General features: G+C 44.7%; 1 protein-coding gene across 1 annotated transcript; it reads right to left on the bottom strand.

The window, feature by feature from the left end:
* Positions 1-1,049: 1,049 nt before the first annotated feature.
* LOC120954922 (MAP kinase-activated protein kinase 2) lies at positions 1,050-15,946 on the bottom strand. Its single transcript, XM_040375269.2, has 7 exons — positions 14,756-15,946; positions 7,415-7,554; positions 6,789-6,853; positions 3,609-3,891; positions 3,302-3,512; positions 3,089-3,214; positions 1,050-2,806 (listed from the first exon to the last, which is right to left on the bottom strand). Exons 1-7 carry the CDS (start codon positions 14,951-14,953, stop codon positions 2,717-2,719), a joined length of 1,113 nt encoding a protein of 370 aa, XP_040231203.1. The 5' UTR covers positions 14,954-15,946; the 3' UTR covers positions 1,050-2,716.
* Positions 15,947-16,585: the final 639 nt, after the last annotated feature.

Raw genomic sequence — 16,585 nt, 5'->3', positions numbered from 1 at the left:
AAACATATTTTTATGCTTCTTTTCCTCCTTCCCCCCAAAAAAAAGTGTTGCCTTTGGACGAAACGTGTTTCTTTATTGTTTGTATTGTTTTCGTTGATTTTTCCCTTTTGGCGCTTAACATACTTGTTTTTTTTCTTCTTTTTTTAGTCCTTTTGTTTTGTTTTGTTTGTTTGCATAACATTGTTATTGGATAACTGCTTCAATTGAACAACCTTTCGTTACGACGAGAAGTGTCTGGCTTTTTTTTTTAATTAAATCACCAAGAACAAGGTGATTTGAGATGGGCAAGGGAAAAGGGAGGGAAGATAAAAGGGTAGAACGAACAGGAGCGTTAGTAGTGGGCTTTGTGTTGTGTTTGGTAGGATGCGCCTATAGAAGCATTGACTCTATTACTTTGTTTGAAACTTTCTTTTTTTTCGTTGTTTTGTTGGGGTTTTGTTTGTTTGTTTGCTTATTTGCTTGCTTGTTTTATTGTATTCGTTCACGTTTCTTGTAACAAGACTTTAAGAAACACATTGACTTTCATGTAATTAGCTATATTTAGTTTTTTATATTATTTCTTCCTTCTTGAAACAGCACCCTCCCCATTCAAGATACCCTTAGACAAACATACACACACCAAGCGTTTTAGAAACGCCCCAGAACGATAGCGTTAACGGGGTTTTCTTTCCCACACAACCGGCAAATGTATCACACACCACACGACCAAAAAAACAAAACAAAACAAAACAACTTCTACTCTAAAACGCTCTATGAAAGGTACAACTAATCTCTTGCTGTGAACAACATTCCGTCGTACGTCGTCCTACTTCCGTTGGCCTTAATTGAGTGGATTGTTCGCGTGAAGGTTGAGATTTTTGGCTGAGGTAAACAACACTGTGGGCAATTGTGGACTGGCACGGAATGTGTTTTTGTTACGCGTGGTGGCAAGGAATATGTAAGGAATATAAATATATCAGCTGTAAAGCGATCCTACCGGGGAAGTGTGGCTCCCGAGATTAACGAGAGATCATCGGGCAAAAGAATTAACTTGCCAGATGATGATGTTTTTCCCCTAAATGCAAACCGATGAGGAAAGCGATTAGTAAGATATTGTAGTTTATTCAACGTGAAAGAGTAAACGGGATAGGAGAAGATATAAATTGACAAATTTCATGTTTCATGTAGGACGTGATCGCCCTTGATGGCATTGGCAAACGTTGCAATTCGCCTTGTTGTAATATATTGAAAACTTTTCTCTTCTTGCTTTCGTATCCCCCCCCCCCCTCCGGGGGTAAAGGTAGTTCGACATTTTGAGATTAAGTCTTTCCGTTTTGTTCGATTTGTTGCCCCTCATCTCTCGCTCTTGATGTTCGGTAAGACAAGGTCCTACTTTCCCTATATCTTTCTCCGTTTTGTGTTGATGGATGGATGGATGAAAATGGCCCGTCTTCCCTGGGTGGCCACAATACAATCGGGAGCACAACGCCAGGAGCATTTATTACTGATTATCGAGTGATTTTGTTAAGCCGATTTTGTATTATTTTCGTCTGTTTTTCCTCGTTTTTGTTGCCTTTAAACGCCAAAAAGCTTAAGCTAGAAATTGTTTTTTTTTATGTTTTGTTTTCCTATTTATTTTCCCCTCCCAAAACACTGATTATTGTTTCCTCATTTTTGTTTGTTTTTAGCATATACATATATTTTCGATTCCTGTACGCGTGGGCGATTTTTTCGTTTGTTTGTTTGTTTGTTTATCCTACCTCGCTTCGTCAATTCCTGCCTACCTTATCTTGTCTTGTCGCGGTTCTACGTATTTAATCTAGCGTTTAAAATGTGTGTGTGTTTGTGTTTTTTTTTCTGTTCATTATCAAGCTATACATCTCTATCCGCATCGGGAAAAACTGTCTCCTATAGTGCGTTAATAACGGTCACGATTTGAAAAAATATATAGAACTTTTCTTCCTCATTCATTGTCCCCTCTCCAAATGCGTGGCAGTTTCCCACTGCATTATAACAGGGGCTCCATTTTAGCAACAAGAAGCTGAGAGGCATCAGCAGCAGCACCATTGTAAATATTTATACATTGTTTATATATATCTCTATAAATGTGATGTATTGCGGTAACTGTACTGCGGCCAAATAGCGCGACCCCAACTGGTGTACTCAACGGTAAGCAGCCGGGGACAGTGACGTCAGCAGCAGTCAATTTGTGTCCGGTATATGTAAAAAGGTTTGGGTTTTTTTGCTGTTCTCGTTCCGTTCGTCTTTTCGATTATTCCATTCCGTTAAAAAATTTAAAAAAAAACCCTAAATCCACTTGCTTGAGAGCGAAAACTCGCGCTAGAATCGCGAGTAGTGCCTTCGAATAAAATGATTTAAAAAAAGCAACTGATTGTTTTCGTTAAAATGCTTAAACACTGATTAAATACTAGTCTTTTTTTTCTAACTTTTCAGCAGAGTAAAATAGGGAGGGAAAATCGGCCCTTCCCCCTCGTACCGGGAAAAGGGAATGGGGACGACCCCGATGCGATGCACACCAGAATAATCGACCCGAAAAAGCGACGGCTGGCTTTTGCTGGCTGTCTGGCTGGCGGCACCGTCTCAGCGCCTACTTGCCCCCGCCGCAAACGAAAAACCAGCCCACGAGCAAACAAAAGGCGACCAGCGGGAAATAGTAGGCGACCGCAACGTGGGCCGCCACAGGAGGAGGATGCTGCGCCGTCCGGCCAGTCGCGCATTATTCTTTGGGGGCAGCCTTTTCTTCCACGCGCTTTCGCCGCTTGTTGAGCAGTGCATTGTTTGAGCTGTCCAGATTCTTGATGTGCATCTGTGAGAGGGGGGGGGAAAGGGGCAAAAAAGCGATTTTTAATTCGATGTGTCATCCACAGTATGACTGTATGGCTGGTATTATTGAATCCGTTCGTAGCGGGAACGTACGGCGCTCACATGAAATTCTAGGGATGGCACCACATTTCTTGCGCCCGTTCCTACAACACCGCGGCGAATAACTGTAGCAACCATCTAGTACGTTAGGAAAATGAGTGTCGGGACGTACGCCGCCGCTACGAACGGATTCAATTATACCATCCTATGTGTGTGTGTTTCGCACCTCATAATCGACCCGCATGTTGGCCAGCGAGCGGGTCATCTCTTCCTGCACCTCGGGCCAAATTTCTTCGCCCTCCTTCAGCATGCGCCCGGTGTGTAGCGGAGTTTGGGGCACCTCGGTGTAGCGCTGCAGAGTGAAGGGAGAGAAAAGGGGGGACAATTTTAAGTACATACGCACAAACGGAAACGCAACCCAGCCCACACTCCAGCTTACCCGAATCCAAGGGTTCATCATCACTTGCTCAATGGTGAGCCGCTTCTCCGGCTCCACGTTCAGCATATCCTTGATCAGGTCCTTGGCCGCCTGGCTAACCTTCTTCCACTCCGGGTTCGGGAAGTCGTACTGTCCGGTGCGGATGCGGGCTTTCATGCCGGGCGAGATAGCTAGCCCCTGGTTGCTGTAAAACGGAGGAAATCCGCACAACCTGTGGGGAAAATTAGATTGAACACCCGTCAACACCTCCGCTGCTTTAGCGCTCGCTCTCGCACGTCACAGCGCAAACAAAAACGCACACACTTACAGAATGTACATGATAACACCGAGCGACCAAATATCACAGCTCTTGTCGTACTTCTCCGGCCCCAGCACTTCCGGCGCGACGTAGTACGGCGTGTAGCAGGGCGTCTGCAGCGTGTCCTTGATGAACGTTTCCTTCGAGAAGCCAAAATCGGTCAGTTTTAGTATGGCGTTCGGGTGGGGCGACGTGTACAGCAGGTTTTCCGGCTTGAGATCACGGTGTGCGATGTTGGAATCGTGCAAGTACTTGACAGCGACACAGATTTCATGCATGACTTGGGCGGCCTCTAAACGGAAGTAATCAGGAGGGAGGGAAAGTTGGAAAAGGACATGTGTGTGTGTGTGTGCGATGCGTGTTTTTTGTGGGACGAGGGGAAGGGAAAATAGTAGATACACGAAGCACAAGACGTATGTTCACAACATGGAAGAGAAAGTAGAGAGAGAGAGAGAGAGAGAGTGAAGAGAAAGAGAAAAGTTGATATGGAAAAGAACAAGATAATGAAACAATAATGATATATCAAACTAATATAGTGCTAGATGGAATCATTTTTAATCGGTTGCACAAAATAGTTAAAGGAAAGTGGCATTGGTAATGCAAAAGCTGTCCCTACAGAAGACATTCCGGGTGGTACACAACCAAGTCACGCCCGGTCGCCCATCGTGCAAGACAAAAACGAACAGAATCATGCGCAAGAAAGATAAAATGATAATGACATAGAGGTCTCTATTGCATCGAACAATTAAAGGGCAGCATGAATTGTTAAACTTTGGCAATAATTCACAACGATTGCAATAGAACTACAACACGAGTACGCGTACGGTTTTGGCGCATGTTTACCGTGGTCATTAAATTTGCGAACCGTCTACTGGCTGTGGGGTGCTCCCAGGGCCAACCATCTCAGGGCTGGTAGACGGTATAAATCCTCGCACCTTACCCCCATTATGCATAGTGTGTGCGCGCTGTGGTGAAATACGATAAACAAACGACCGCCGGCAAGCAGTAATGATTCATGGCGCTTAGTCATACACCGACGAGTACCGAGGAGTACCGAGGAGTTCCTTTAAGCGACACATAATGCATGCAGCACAAAACAAAAATGGATGGACGATGATAGATCGGAATGGGAACGAGATAGGATGGGGATGCGTTTACGCTTCACCCTTCGGTCGACGCGGATGCCCGGAAAACGTCATTCCGAACGTCACTAATGCGAACCATACCATATTGTGGCATTGCCTTATCTCTTGTTCAGCCATTCAGCAATAGAAAAAGCATGCCCAGAAGGGGAGTTAGAGCGTGGTGGTTGATGATACTATCATCTCGCCGTGGCGTTCTTCTGCAGAGCAACATCGAACGGGTTAACCAAGCGCTTGACCGCGCGGGATGATTAATTCTTTTGTGTTTGTAAACTGAGTGGATGACGTATGCCTTTTTTACTCCTTCTTTATGTGCTGACTTCTTTGAGGCAACTGGCATTGAAATTGGTGTTGAGCTGTTGACTCTTCATGAATAACATAGGTTCGCGCAGCTACGATTCATTATGTTCATGGTTGCAAGGAGAGTTCACACGTGCGTTTGATTATTGTGTGAACTTGGTTAAACGATGCAACTCTCGAGAGCACAGTTAATATGATGCATGGTTTATTTAGGGCGAGTAAATCATGAAGCTTGCCGGTCTCGTAGTACAGTCGTCAACTCGTACGACTTAATAACATGCCCGTCATGGGTTCAAGCCCCAAATGGACCGTGCCGCCATAATTAGGACTGACTATCCTGCTATGGGGGGATCAATAAGTCACTGAAAGCCCAAGCTCACTTTACTAGTGGGTACAGGCAGGCCTTGACCGACAACGGTTGTTGAGCCAAAAGAAGAAATCATGAAGCTTTTGAAACTCTATGGGATTTCTAACCCAAACATCCAACTTTTTACATGACCAGATTTAGCATGCATTTAACTAAAGATATTAACAACATTGTTAAATGTTACAACAAACTATGCACGCCTAACCACCATGTACCAATAATATAATTTAAAAAAAATTGGGTCCAATAATAGAACCAAAAGTCCCGTGTCAAAAAAAGGAACACAAATATCATCCACAGTGGACTTTTTCCGGCTTAATACAAAACACTCTCATGACAATTATCCAATTTTTTGTTGAAATTTATGTATAGTAAAAAAACATATTTTGGGTGTTAGTCACGGGGCTAGAACCCAAGGCGGGCATGTTGTTAAGTGGTACGAGTTCACGACTGTACCACAGGTCCCAGAGCCAGGCATTTTCACCAATCTAAAGCTTTTTGTACTGGAATGCTACTACAGCTAACTGGTTACCGCTAACTGGATGTGTCTTAACTGGAGCGTTTTTTAACTGGAGGTTCGCTAACGATTTTCAATTTTCAGGTTAAAAAAACACTTAAACGTCAAAACATGAAACATCCGGAATGTCATGAAGGAAAATTCATCGCAAATTTGATTTTTTCTCACAAATTTGAATTGTTAAACGAAACGTCACTCCGGTTAGCGGTTACCTACTGTACTTCTTTGCTTTACGTCTATCTTACAGGGTTTTCCAGGGGTTCTCATTGTTGTGGGACACTTCCTTGACTCCTTCCTATTGGAAGTGAACTTCATATGATGGAAATTGGACTCTATGGCACCCTTTTTGGACAGGCTACTTGGAAATTCCTATTGGAATTATCCAACAAGAATGCTATAGAGTCCAATTCCCATTACATTAAGTTCATTTCAATTAGGAAAGAGTCAATAAAGCGCCCCACAGCTATGAGAACTCCTGGAAAACCCTGCATTGACTTCCGGGCAGCCTCCTTATGGCCAACGCGTTAGCCCAAGTTCTTGTAAACGGAAATACAATCCGGAGGAGGGATCAAACCAAAAGACCCGCAACTTGTAGAGCCCAGCACGTGCTTCACAAACGCAACGATCAGCCGCTAGAATCGCTTATTAGTGCGATCAATGCTAACAATCCACATCCATGCATCTCAGCGGAAACGGTTCGTTAGGAATGATTAGAAGGGTGTTTTTGATGAGGTACGATCGACGCCGACTAATCAAACCGCCCTGACAGTGAAAGCCATGCATTGTGTATCCATATGTTTTTAGGTGACGTTAATAGCTTTTACTACGTAGACACTATTCGATGCTTAAGCACTTTGTATTACCTCGTTCCGTGAAAGGGCCATCCTGTCTTTCTTGAATTCGTTGGAATAGTTCGCCACCCTCCATGCTAAAATGAAACAAAAAATGTAGAAGAAAAAACCGTTAATTCTGTCAGAAAAAAAACATAAAATAATTTTAGAAATAGAACAATTTACAGCAGGAACAAAATATGAACCAATCGCTACAGGTCTTTGTAACCGTTTAATCCGCCAGTTTCCTAACACTAATCCATGCCTAAACGCTTCGTTCGCCAATGCTACGCTGCGCTGAACTGAAGAAAGGTGACTCAATACAAAACAGTGTAATTATCCCTCCCCCCGAATAGTTTTTGTGAAATCCAAGCTATATAAACTACACAAATTAGGAACGCATTCCGCCCTACATTCACACGGGACCGAGGAAATTCCGATTGGGCCGATTGGCCCTGGCCACAGAGAGAAAGAGTAAGAGAGAGAGAGCGCGCGCCTAAACTTGCAGTTGGTTCTGCCAATCGGAATATTGATGACGGAATGCGCGGCTCTGGCCACTCACGATTCTGCTACTGCTTAATTATTCTCGCCTGATTTTGTTCTTTTTTTCGGTTCGGTTCCGATTGTTCGGTATGTACAGATTTGAACATTATTATTACCATTCCATAACGACGAGCAAGCATCGATTGCCGCCGTAGCTATTCTCGTACACATCGATGACATTTACAATGTTTCGGCATCCGCTCGCCCGCCAATGTAGCTCCACTTCGCGCCGGGCCTTGGCATTGTCGTGCAGTACCTGCGGATGGATGGATCGAGGGAGAAACAGGAAGAAAAAGAAGAAGAAAAAAACACACAAACATGTAGAATTAGTGAGCGTATGAGTAACAATAGAGCGGAGGCGCAAACACACCATCTCGTGCGGCGTTATTTCAGTGAACAGAGAGGATGCACAATTTACTGCGTTAAGGGTGTTTTGGCAAAGGGTGATGATGACAGCTTCCGGATATTCAGTGTACCCCCCCCCGTCCTACCACAACAACCCCTATCAAACACCAACACATTCGGTGTGTTGCGAGGTAAGCCGTGCTTTCATTCAATCCAACCACACACACAAACACTCGCCCATGCCCACGCAGGAAACAATTTCGCCGCCTCCTAGGCCGGAGATAGAGGCACAACGCGCTGTAAACACCTGACATCATCATTCCGACAGAGATGCGAAACCGCAGCATGCCGATTACCGTTGCGTACACTGATGCAACAACAGAGCAATGAGGAAGGAAAGGAAATCGATCGAACGATTGCCGCCACTTGAGGGCGGGTAGCGGTGCTAAGGAAACTGTCAACCGTTCCTGGGCCGGCCCCAGCACACGGTCCTTACCAACTCCAAAAGCTTATGCTGCTGCCAGCGCGTGTGGGTGTCACGTTTTAATGAGCGTTAATTACAGCTGCTACACGGATGGTTAACCGGCTAAATGCTTTCCAATTACTTTACAGCCAACGTCGCGGGTGTACTGTGAAGCTGTGCGCCGTGCCAGTGGAACGAAACAGAAATCATAAAATTGGTAGTAATAAAATAGCTACTGTGGGTCCAATATTGACGGAAGTACAAGTACGGGAAATAACACATACAGGACCACCCAAAGATAATTGACAGGAAAACAGTTACTAATTCTGGTGTAATTAGCAAGCTTATGTTTTTTTCGGGTGAGGTTGTTATCATCATCCTCATGCAGCAGCGATCCGGTGCTACAGTGATGACCAGAAAAATAAACACACAGCTAGTAATTATGGGGATTTTTTATTCAAAATGAACGGCCGTATGGCTTAAACGGGAAAAGAATCTACAAATAGTGTATCAGTGCCATTATCAAACTTTTCCAAATTATACTTTAATACATCCTAAATTGTTAAAACAAACAGACAGACAGACAAGAGGGGAAGAGAGAGAGAAAGGGATAGAGAGAGAGAGAAAGAGACAGAGAGAGAGATAGAGAGAGAGGAAGAGAGAGAAAGAGAGATGGAGAGAGAGAGAAAGAGAGATGGAGAGAGAGAGAAAGAGAAAGAGAAAGAGAGAATGAGAAAGAGAAACTTTAAAACTTTTTCTGTTTCTTATTAAACACATTGCTCTCCCATTATTAGAATCGAATTCTTGTTTTAGGTTTGTGTAATAAGCATTATATCTAATGCTATTTATTTTTTAATGTTGACTTCATATTAGCTCTCGACGCCTTCAAAGAGCAATTGCGGACCCATAAACATTACCATATTACTCTAGCGTTACTACTACATTTTTGTTGTATTATATTGGCCTTATCGTTGTATATTACCTTATACCTTTAATCTACCAATAAATAACCGAATACAGCCAACCGTACATAAGCAACCAAATGATTACAAAAGATAACGCACAGTACTGTAAGCTTGGTTAAAATGGAGGCGCTTTATGCCAATCAAAACTATTGACCGCTCAGAAATCGATAGGTGGGAAATGTTCTACAGACTACGTTATCGAAGGGATACATTTAATTAATTTGTTTTTTTTTTTTAATTTCTAGCTATATTAATATTTTACGACAAATGTTGCAAAATTATCCACTCATAAAGTACCATTTTTTTAGTAACAAAATTAAATGTAATGTTTGCTTTTTGCAGCAGGCACTGTACAGGGAGCAACAAAAAAAAACTTCCCGTTTCTAAAATGCCCAGCCTTACCGCGCCCGGTTTCGATTAGCGCTGACCAATGGAAACAGATTAGCGTAAACCATCTAATCAGACGAGGGCATTTGATAAAAATAAAACAGAACACGCACGATTATGCAAACAAGCAACAGCACACGGTAAAGCTTTTTGGATGATCCGTTTAAGTTAAAGTTAAAGTTTGGTGGAAAATCCCATTGCTTTTTGTACTCGAAAACGATGAACAAATCTAGATAGTTGAGGCACACAGCCACGAGCATGTGAACAACTTCACAAACTGGGAAAAAGAGCATTAAAAGAACATAAACTGCATCAATACCAAGATGTCCATCAGCAACAAGATGCTAAAATATCGTGCATACATCATCATAAAACCGGTAATGATAAGAAGTGTCCGGCACACACACACAGACACACACACACACACACTTTCCCCTCATTGCACTCATTTCCCCTCCCACATTGCTAGTAGTTGGCACTAATTTTACTATGATTTATCGCACCATTTTTATATCATCAACCGATAGAGCCAGACGTGTCGATGGCATGTACAACGGGCTGTACAGGAGCGTTGATAAACAGGAATACGGGGGCAGGGGGGAGCATGGGATGATGATAAAGGCGGACTGAACATATTCACCCTTACACCGACACGCTTTCCCTCCTCGCCCAATGCGCATATCTAGCTTGAGGTGGTAAAGATAAGAAGGTGCCGCTCGTACACACCACTCCACCAGAGAGGCGCTCGCTGCTGCCGCAGTGTGGCGGCTGCCTCTCCCCACGGGTGATATCGTGTCTTCTGGGTGGCATGCCGCACCACACACACACACAGAGATGGCGAAATGGCAGCAGGTTTGCATAACTACGTACCCACAACGACGACAACCCGGACACCCACCGGACAGCTTCCTCCGCACTGGACAGCGCTGCTTGCTTGTTGCGCTGCTTGTCAGACCACATCATTTACGGTCCTGTTGCGTATTGCGGAGCAATGCATCATATCACACGCCTCTCTCCAAGCGGTTCAGGTTCACAGTTCAGACAGTAAGAGCAGGCTTTTTTTGGCTGACTAAATTAGATGCAATTGGGTTTAAAGAAGGTGTTTTGACGGTTCTAACCGGCGCTGACCCTCCTCCCGACCTTTTGGTGCTATACATCAACACGCCCATCAACTTCCATTTTGCTCGCGGCAGTTTCTAATCGCGTGTGCATAATTGTTATATCTGGGGGCCACCGCACAACAACCACGTATGGGACACGACAGTCAGAGACTGACACCAGGCCACACATTCAGCTGATTGATGTGTGTTGTACAGGGCCAAAGTCAGTCATTTGGGTAAGGGTGTGTGGAGTGTCCGTAGAGAGCATTGCCTTCCGCAGTCATGCCAATTACGAATTGCGATTGCATTTGCTGCTAGGTGCTAGCAGCAGTCCCGAGGCGAGGCCACACCGATTCCGAGTCGGTGTTGAGATGGAGAAGGTTTACACACCCGGCTGCAACATCGCTCACAAAACAGACACCTCTCTTTCTCTCTCTCTCTTTCCCCCTCTTGGTGGCATTTGCGCGCGGGGTGTGCTAATTAAACCGCCATCGGTGAGCCATCGTAGGACAATCACGAAATTATTACAGTAAATTTGCTTTGCTGCACACATCGCGTCAGACGGCCATTTGAAAACGAACCCAAACCGGTGGCCCAAATCCAAAATCGAGTACGTTACCATATTTCCCTAAATGTTGCCGGTACCAAAGCCATCACTTTTCTGGCCCCGATTACGCCTAAGCAGCTGGAGAAACCTTACCAGTTTCCGGATGGAAACAGATTAAAAGGGTAATTGCGAAAGGCTAATGGCACATTACCCAGGCAACCTCCAGCCGTATGGCCTGCAATGGTGCAGTCGTCGTCGCCACCATCATAGGAAGCCATGAGACGTTTTTCGAAGGGAAAACACATTTCTCGCACGTCAGGGGGGTCGATCGTGTGTGTGTGTGTGTGATGTCTGCTCTACTATGGCAGCAAACAGATACCGCGCGAAAGCAATGAAGCGAAAGCGAAATCCCATTAGCATTTTATGTTTTGTGGCAGTGCACAAAGATATAGAGATAAATTAGATTCTAAATATAGGGCCGCTGTCGCGCGGTAATTAAACTTTGAGTTCGGTTCTTTAAATAGCTGTTGTTTATGAGTTAATTATGGGAGAGTAAGTATTTTTATGTTCGATTGAACCCGAATTCCTGTTGAATGTACTCAGGTTTGGATGGCTCAATGTTTGGGACAATGTTGCAACATTACATGTTTGCTGAGCAAATAAGGTCCGGTTTAGCCCTGAAATCAATCGGGAAGAATGAAATCTTGTATTGTAGCTTCTGGCTATAAAAAAACCTTCTTTTCGAGTTCTATAGTAATACGTTCTAATAGAATTACTAATTCCCATCATTCCCTCAATACGCTACCACTCTATCTACGGCTAAGCTATCCTATTATGCGGTGGCAAGGTTCCACATGCAACACAACCCAGGTTTAATCCTCCCAAATCAGTCAGCTAGTAACTGGTACCTTTCAAGTTACGTGGTAAAATAAGTGCCTTTTGTGTAAAGCTTGCATTATCGTCAGAATCTGAATGCCATGGAACAAAACAAAACAACAACAAAAAACCCGAGGAAGACTCCTCGAGACCATACTCATTCAAGGTTCGCCGGTCACGTCTACGGTTGGCTGGGGCCGTCGTCTGGTGTCATTGGAATGGAATGATACTGCAGATGGGATCTTATTGGCGAAGACATGTGCGTACCACAGCCGTACCAAACCAAATCCATTGTAAAGCTCGGCCCAATCACAGACTAATTTTACAACCTGCTCTTCCATCACATAATAATTCGAATAGCAGAGATTATTATCAACCTCTTTGTCGTTTATAATGCGTATTTTGTTTGGTTAAGATTGCGCCAAATATCTTGCCCGACATCTTTTTTTTACTTAAATTGTGATAAACTTTCTGTAGGATTCCAGTTTCGCTAGAAGAAGTTTGTTACTACAACAATACCTTATCCTAGGCTTTTCCAAAACTACGTCTTGTTTACGAATTGTCCAATCTAATAGGATTTAACCCAGGATTATAACCAATTGGATTGTTGGCTCTGCAGCAGATTAAGTATCTAGTGGTAGATTATAATTTATTATAATTCTAGCTGCAATTTCATCTTCCTTTTTTATTATTATTAGTTTTTAATTTTTGAAAATCTTTACAATTTTAATTCTTGTATAATGATTTGAACAGATTGTGGTGTATTTTTCAATTGTGGAATTGGAATTCGTATTCTTCTTTCTAGGCGCAACTATCGTTGTCGACCTAGGCCTGCCTAAGCAGAATAGAGACTGTCTGCTATTCCCATAACAGGTTAGTAAGTCAGTAGTAGTGATGGGAAAAATGAAGGTTTTGTCGGAATCGATTCCGGCTTGCTCCGCAGTTTTCTGGAATCGATTCCAGATAGTAGGTCCGGAATCAGTTTCCGGAATCGATTCCGGAATCGGCTTCGGAATCGGAATTGACTCCGGAATTGGTTCCGGAGTCGACTCCAAAATCGGAATCGGCTCCAGAATTGATTCCGGAATCGGAATCGGTTCCGAAGTCGACTCCGGAATTGGCTCCAAAATTGATTCCGGTATCGGCTCCGGAATCGGGATCAGTTCCTGAATCGACTCCGGAATCGGCTCCGGAATCGGAATCGGTTCCGGAATCGAAGTCGGCTCTCGAATCGGAAATGGCTCATAAATTAGAATCGGCCACCAAACGGAGCCAGCTTCGGCATCGCCATAAAAATAGGCGTTTGGGTCCAATCATACTACGTATTGATAACCGCAAAAATCCAAATTTACTTGTAAAAGATCCATTCTCATGGAGATTCCCGGACTAATTTCGCTCCGGAGTCAACTCCGGAATCGGCTTCGGAGCCCACTCCGGAATCGGCTTCGGAGCCAACTCCGGAATCGGCTTTGGAGCCAACTCCGGAATCGGCTCCGGAATCGGCACCGGAATCGGCTACGGAATCGGCTCCGGAATTGACTACGAAATCGGCTCCGGAATCGGCTCCGGAATCGGCTCCGGAATCGGCTCCGGAATCGGCTCCGGAATCGGCTCCGGAATCGGCTCCAGAATCGGCTCCGGAATCGGAATCGATTCTAGCATCGGAATTGGCTCCGGAATTGATTCCGAACACGGAATCGGAATCGGGTAGGTCCGATTCCGAGCTCCCACCACTAGTCAGTAGCACGTATGGGAAGTGCTCGGTCCATACGAGACTTGAACCTATGACGGGCATCCAAATAGTTCCCATCATTTGTCAAACGAATTAAATATTATTGTGATGTTCCCTTCATTTACAACAACGAGCTAGCTATACCAACGCATAAAGCTTTGCCAGGGGCTGGAGTCCTGGCCATATTATATGGATTGGAACAGACAAGCCGGCCCCTAGAAGACGTTTAGGCTGTCCTCCGGGATGCCCAAGTTGAGGGAGCAAGATGACATGGAGACGTCCACCATTAAGGCCGGAATAGCGGATTGGCAGACGCAGGTGTAAGACCTTGAGTATCGGATCCAAATACTCCTAAGGCAGGCCAAGACCGCATAGCAATTGTAATACCAGATAAGTAAGCAAAGTATTTCCTTCTTTTGACGAACGATTGTAGTAAAGAGCATGACTGATATCTCTCTTCTATGCTCTGACCGTTTCGTATAAAAAATAGCTAAAATAGATATCTGACTTCTATCCTCCTCTCCGGAATTAAACTTCCTATTTCCAACCTAAACCCCATTCCGAGAACTCAAACCAGATGCGGTTTAACGCTATCAGCACCTTATCATCGAACCTGTGTGTTAGATAACGCAAGATCTCCTATCAATCGTACGCAGCAGATAAAACGCAATCGAACCGCGTCGCGTCAACAGTCACCTGGGGCAGAGACCGTTGTTCGTGGTTACGTGCGCAGAGCGAAAAGCAAACATTGAGCAAAAAAATAGAGACACTTTTTTCCTAAGCAATACAACATCACCGCCACAACACCAGGTGTGTCATTGTTATTACCATAAACGCACCGAAACCGCGTCAATCGATCGGGCGGTACGGGGGTTTCCCCTTTCTTTTCCAAACCGCGCGACAACATAACGCGAGCCCTTACGCGACATCCCTTCAAGTACATCCACTGAGACGGCTGTAGAAATTGCAAATCAATTCGAAGCGGAGGACCCAATGTGGCATTTCCTTGCCCTACACTCCCGCGCGCGCGTCGTCCACTTACCTTGAGGGCATACTTTTGGCCGGTGGACTTGCTCGTGCACTGCACCACCTTGCCGTTGATGCCGAGCCCGAGCACCGTGTTGGAGATGTCGTAGTCGTCCGTGATCGGCGTCATCTTCGGTTGTCGCGGCATGGCCATCTGCTGCTGCTGTTGCTGCGTCGGCAGCTGCTGTACCGGAATCGGTTTCATCGCGTACATCACGCTGACGCGGCGGAGGGGGAATGTGACGCACGCTGGGCACTTCCGGTTTGCTGCACTGGGCGCTAGGGCGCTGCGTTACGGGTTTGCGGTTGTGTGCCCAGCCCAGACAGACACGAGACGGCACGGGAACTTTCGACACAAACAAAAATGCACTCTCACAAACACACACACAAACGTACACACGTACAAAACGTACCTTCACTAATGTGCACTATCACATGCAGAATTGTGTCTGACTGACTTTGTTTACTTCGGAACTTTCTCTCTGTCCTGCCTGTCTGTCTCCCTTCCCAATGCGGATGACGAATTCGAGGCCTACTTTTCACGATTTAGCGATCCCCGGCCGATCAACACAACACAACTGGCAGGAGCTGGGTTGACAGTGAGAAGGCGCTTTGTGCGCTCGCGTTTGAATCACTGCTGGTGGGTCGTAGGGTGGCACCACATGGCATTGAAGTGCACACACGCACACACACACATGTACGACTGTCGGCAGGTACTGGGCCGATGGAAAACATACGTGCAGTGCACGCAATTATATAACAAATCACGAAAGATGGCACACACAACACACGCAGCACAACGCGAGTAATAATACTACTAACCACAAGAGCCAATCCGGACACTTCCCACGCCACTTCAACGCATCGTATGCTCAGGGTGGAGGGGGGATGGGGGCAAGGGACGTACTGACACGACTGTGAAGCAACGACGACGACACAATAGAAAACTCCGACTGCAAATCACACTGGGAATGTCACACAAAAACACACACACAAATACAAACACGCACACGCACTTTTTCGGGTACCAGTTTTTGTTCGATAGTTCTTTCCCGCTGGGTACTTTCTTCTAATTTCGCTTCACCGCTTCACCAGTGCAGGAGCGGACGCGGTGAAATCCTTTTGTCATTGTGTCATCAACGCAAATAACCGAGCAGCTCCAACCAGCGATCAACAATACCACACACCACAGCGCGTGCTGCTGTTTTTCGTTCGTGTCGTGTGATTAGTGATGGGCAAAATGGGCCTGCAGCCGGAATGGGATTGTTCCGAATCCAGCTGCTTTCGGATTCGAATGTATTGAACGTTGCTCAAAATTGAAATTTGGGAAAAACTGAAAAAAAATTGTTTGAAAAATGTTAGGAATGTAATGCCAAGTAAGAATGGGTACTAAGTAGAAATTCTTAGTAAATAGTTGAATGAATCCAAACATGTTAGGGTAGTAAACAAAAAATCACGGTATTTACTAAATCAACTTTATAAAAAATCTGGAAACAACTGGAAACTCATGGGAAACCCCAGTATACGGTTTTTGTCAGTACGCACATAGACGATCGATTTTTTGCTTATGAAGACAATCATTTTAGCTAGCAGCTAGGGGTGCTTGCAAGCTTGATTTTGTGGTGTAGCGGAACTTGGGGCAAGTGTGCCACCTTAAGCATTTCAAGTTATAACTCACTAAAACGTGTTTTTCAAAAGCCGATTTAAATCTCATAACCATTTTACATCTATTTCCTCACTTATAAATGAGTTTCGCTTGAAAAACGTGCAAACAAAATTGTTTTTGAAGCGTTTTAAAAAGGGTCCAAAAAGACGTTGTTTTTTGGGCTATGGGGCAAAAGTGCCT

The sequence above is a fragment of the Anopheles coluzzii genome, chromosome 3 (genome assembly GCF_943734685.1).
Source record: "Anopheles coluzzii chromosome 3, AcolN3, whole genome shotgun sequence".
In the NCBI taxonomy this organism is placed as follows: Eukaryota; Metazoa; Arthropoda; class Insecta; order Diptera; family Culicidae; genus Anopheles; species Anopheles coluzzii.
Note: the sequence above shows the minus strand (reverse complement) of the source record. Positions and strands in the feature narration are given on the sequence as shown.

Excerpts from the sequence above, each read along its gene's own strand:
- LOC120954922 (XM_040375269.2), bottom strand. The coding sequence starts at position 14,953 with ATGTACGCGATGAAACCGATTCCGGTACAGCAGCTGCCGACGCAGCAA. Across the intron at positions 3,513-3,608 it reads GGTGTTATCATGTACATTCT|GTTGTGCGGATTTCCTCCGT; the intron begins GTAAGTGTGTGC and ends TTTTCCCCACAG. Across the intron at positions 2,807-3,088 it reads ACATGCGGGTCGATTATGAG|ATGCACATCAAGAATCTGGA; the intron begins GTGCGAAACACA and ends CCCCTCTCACAG.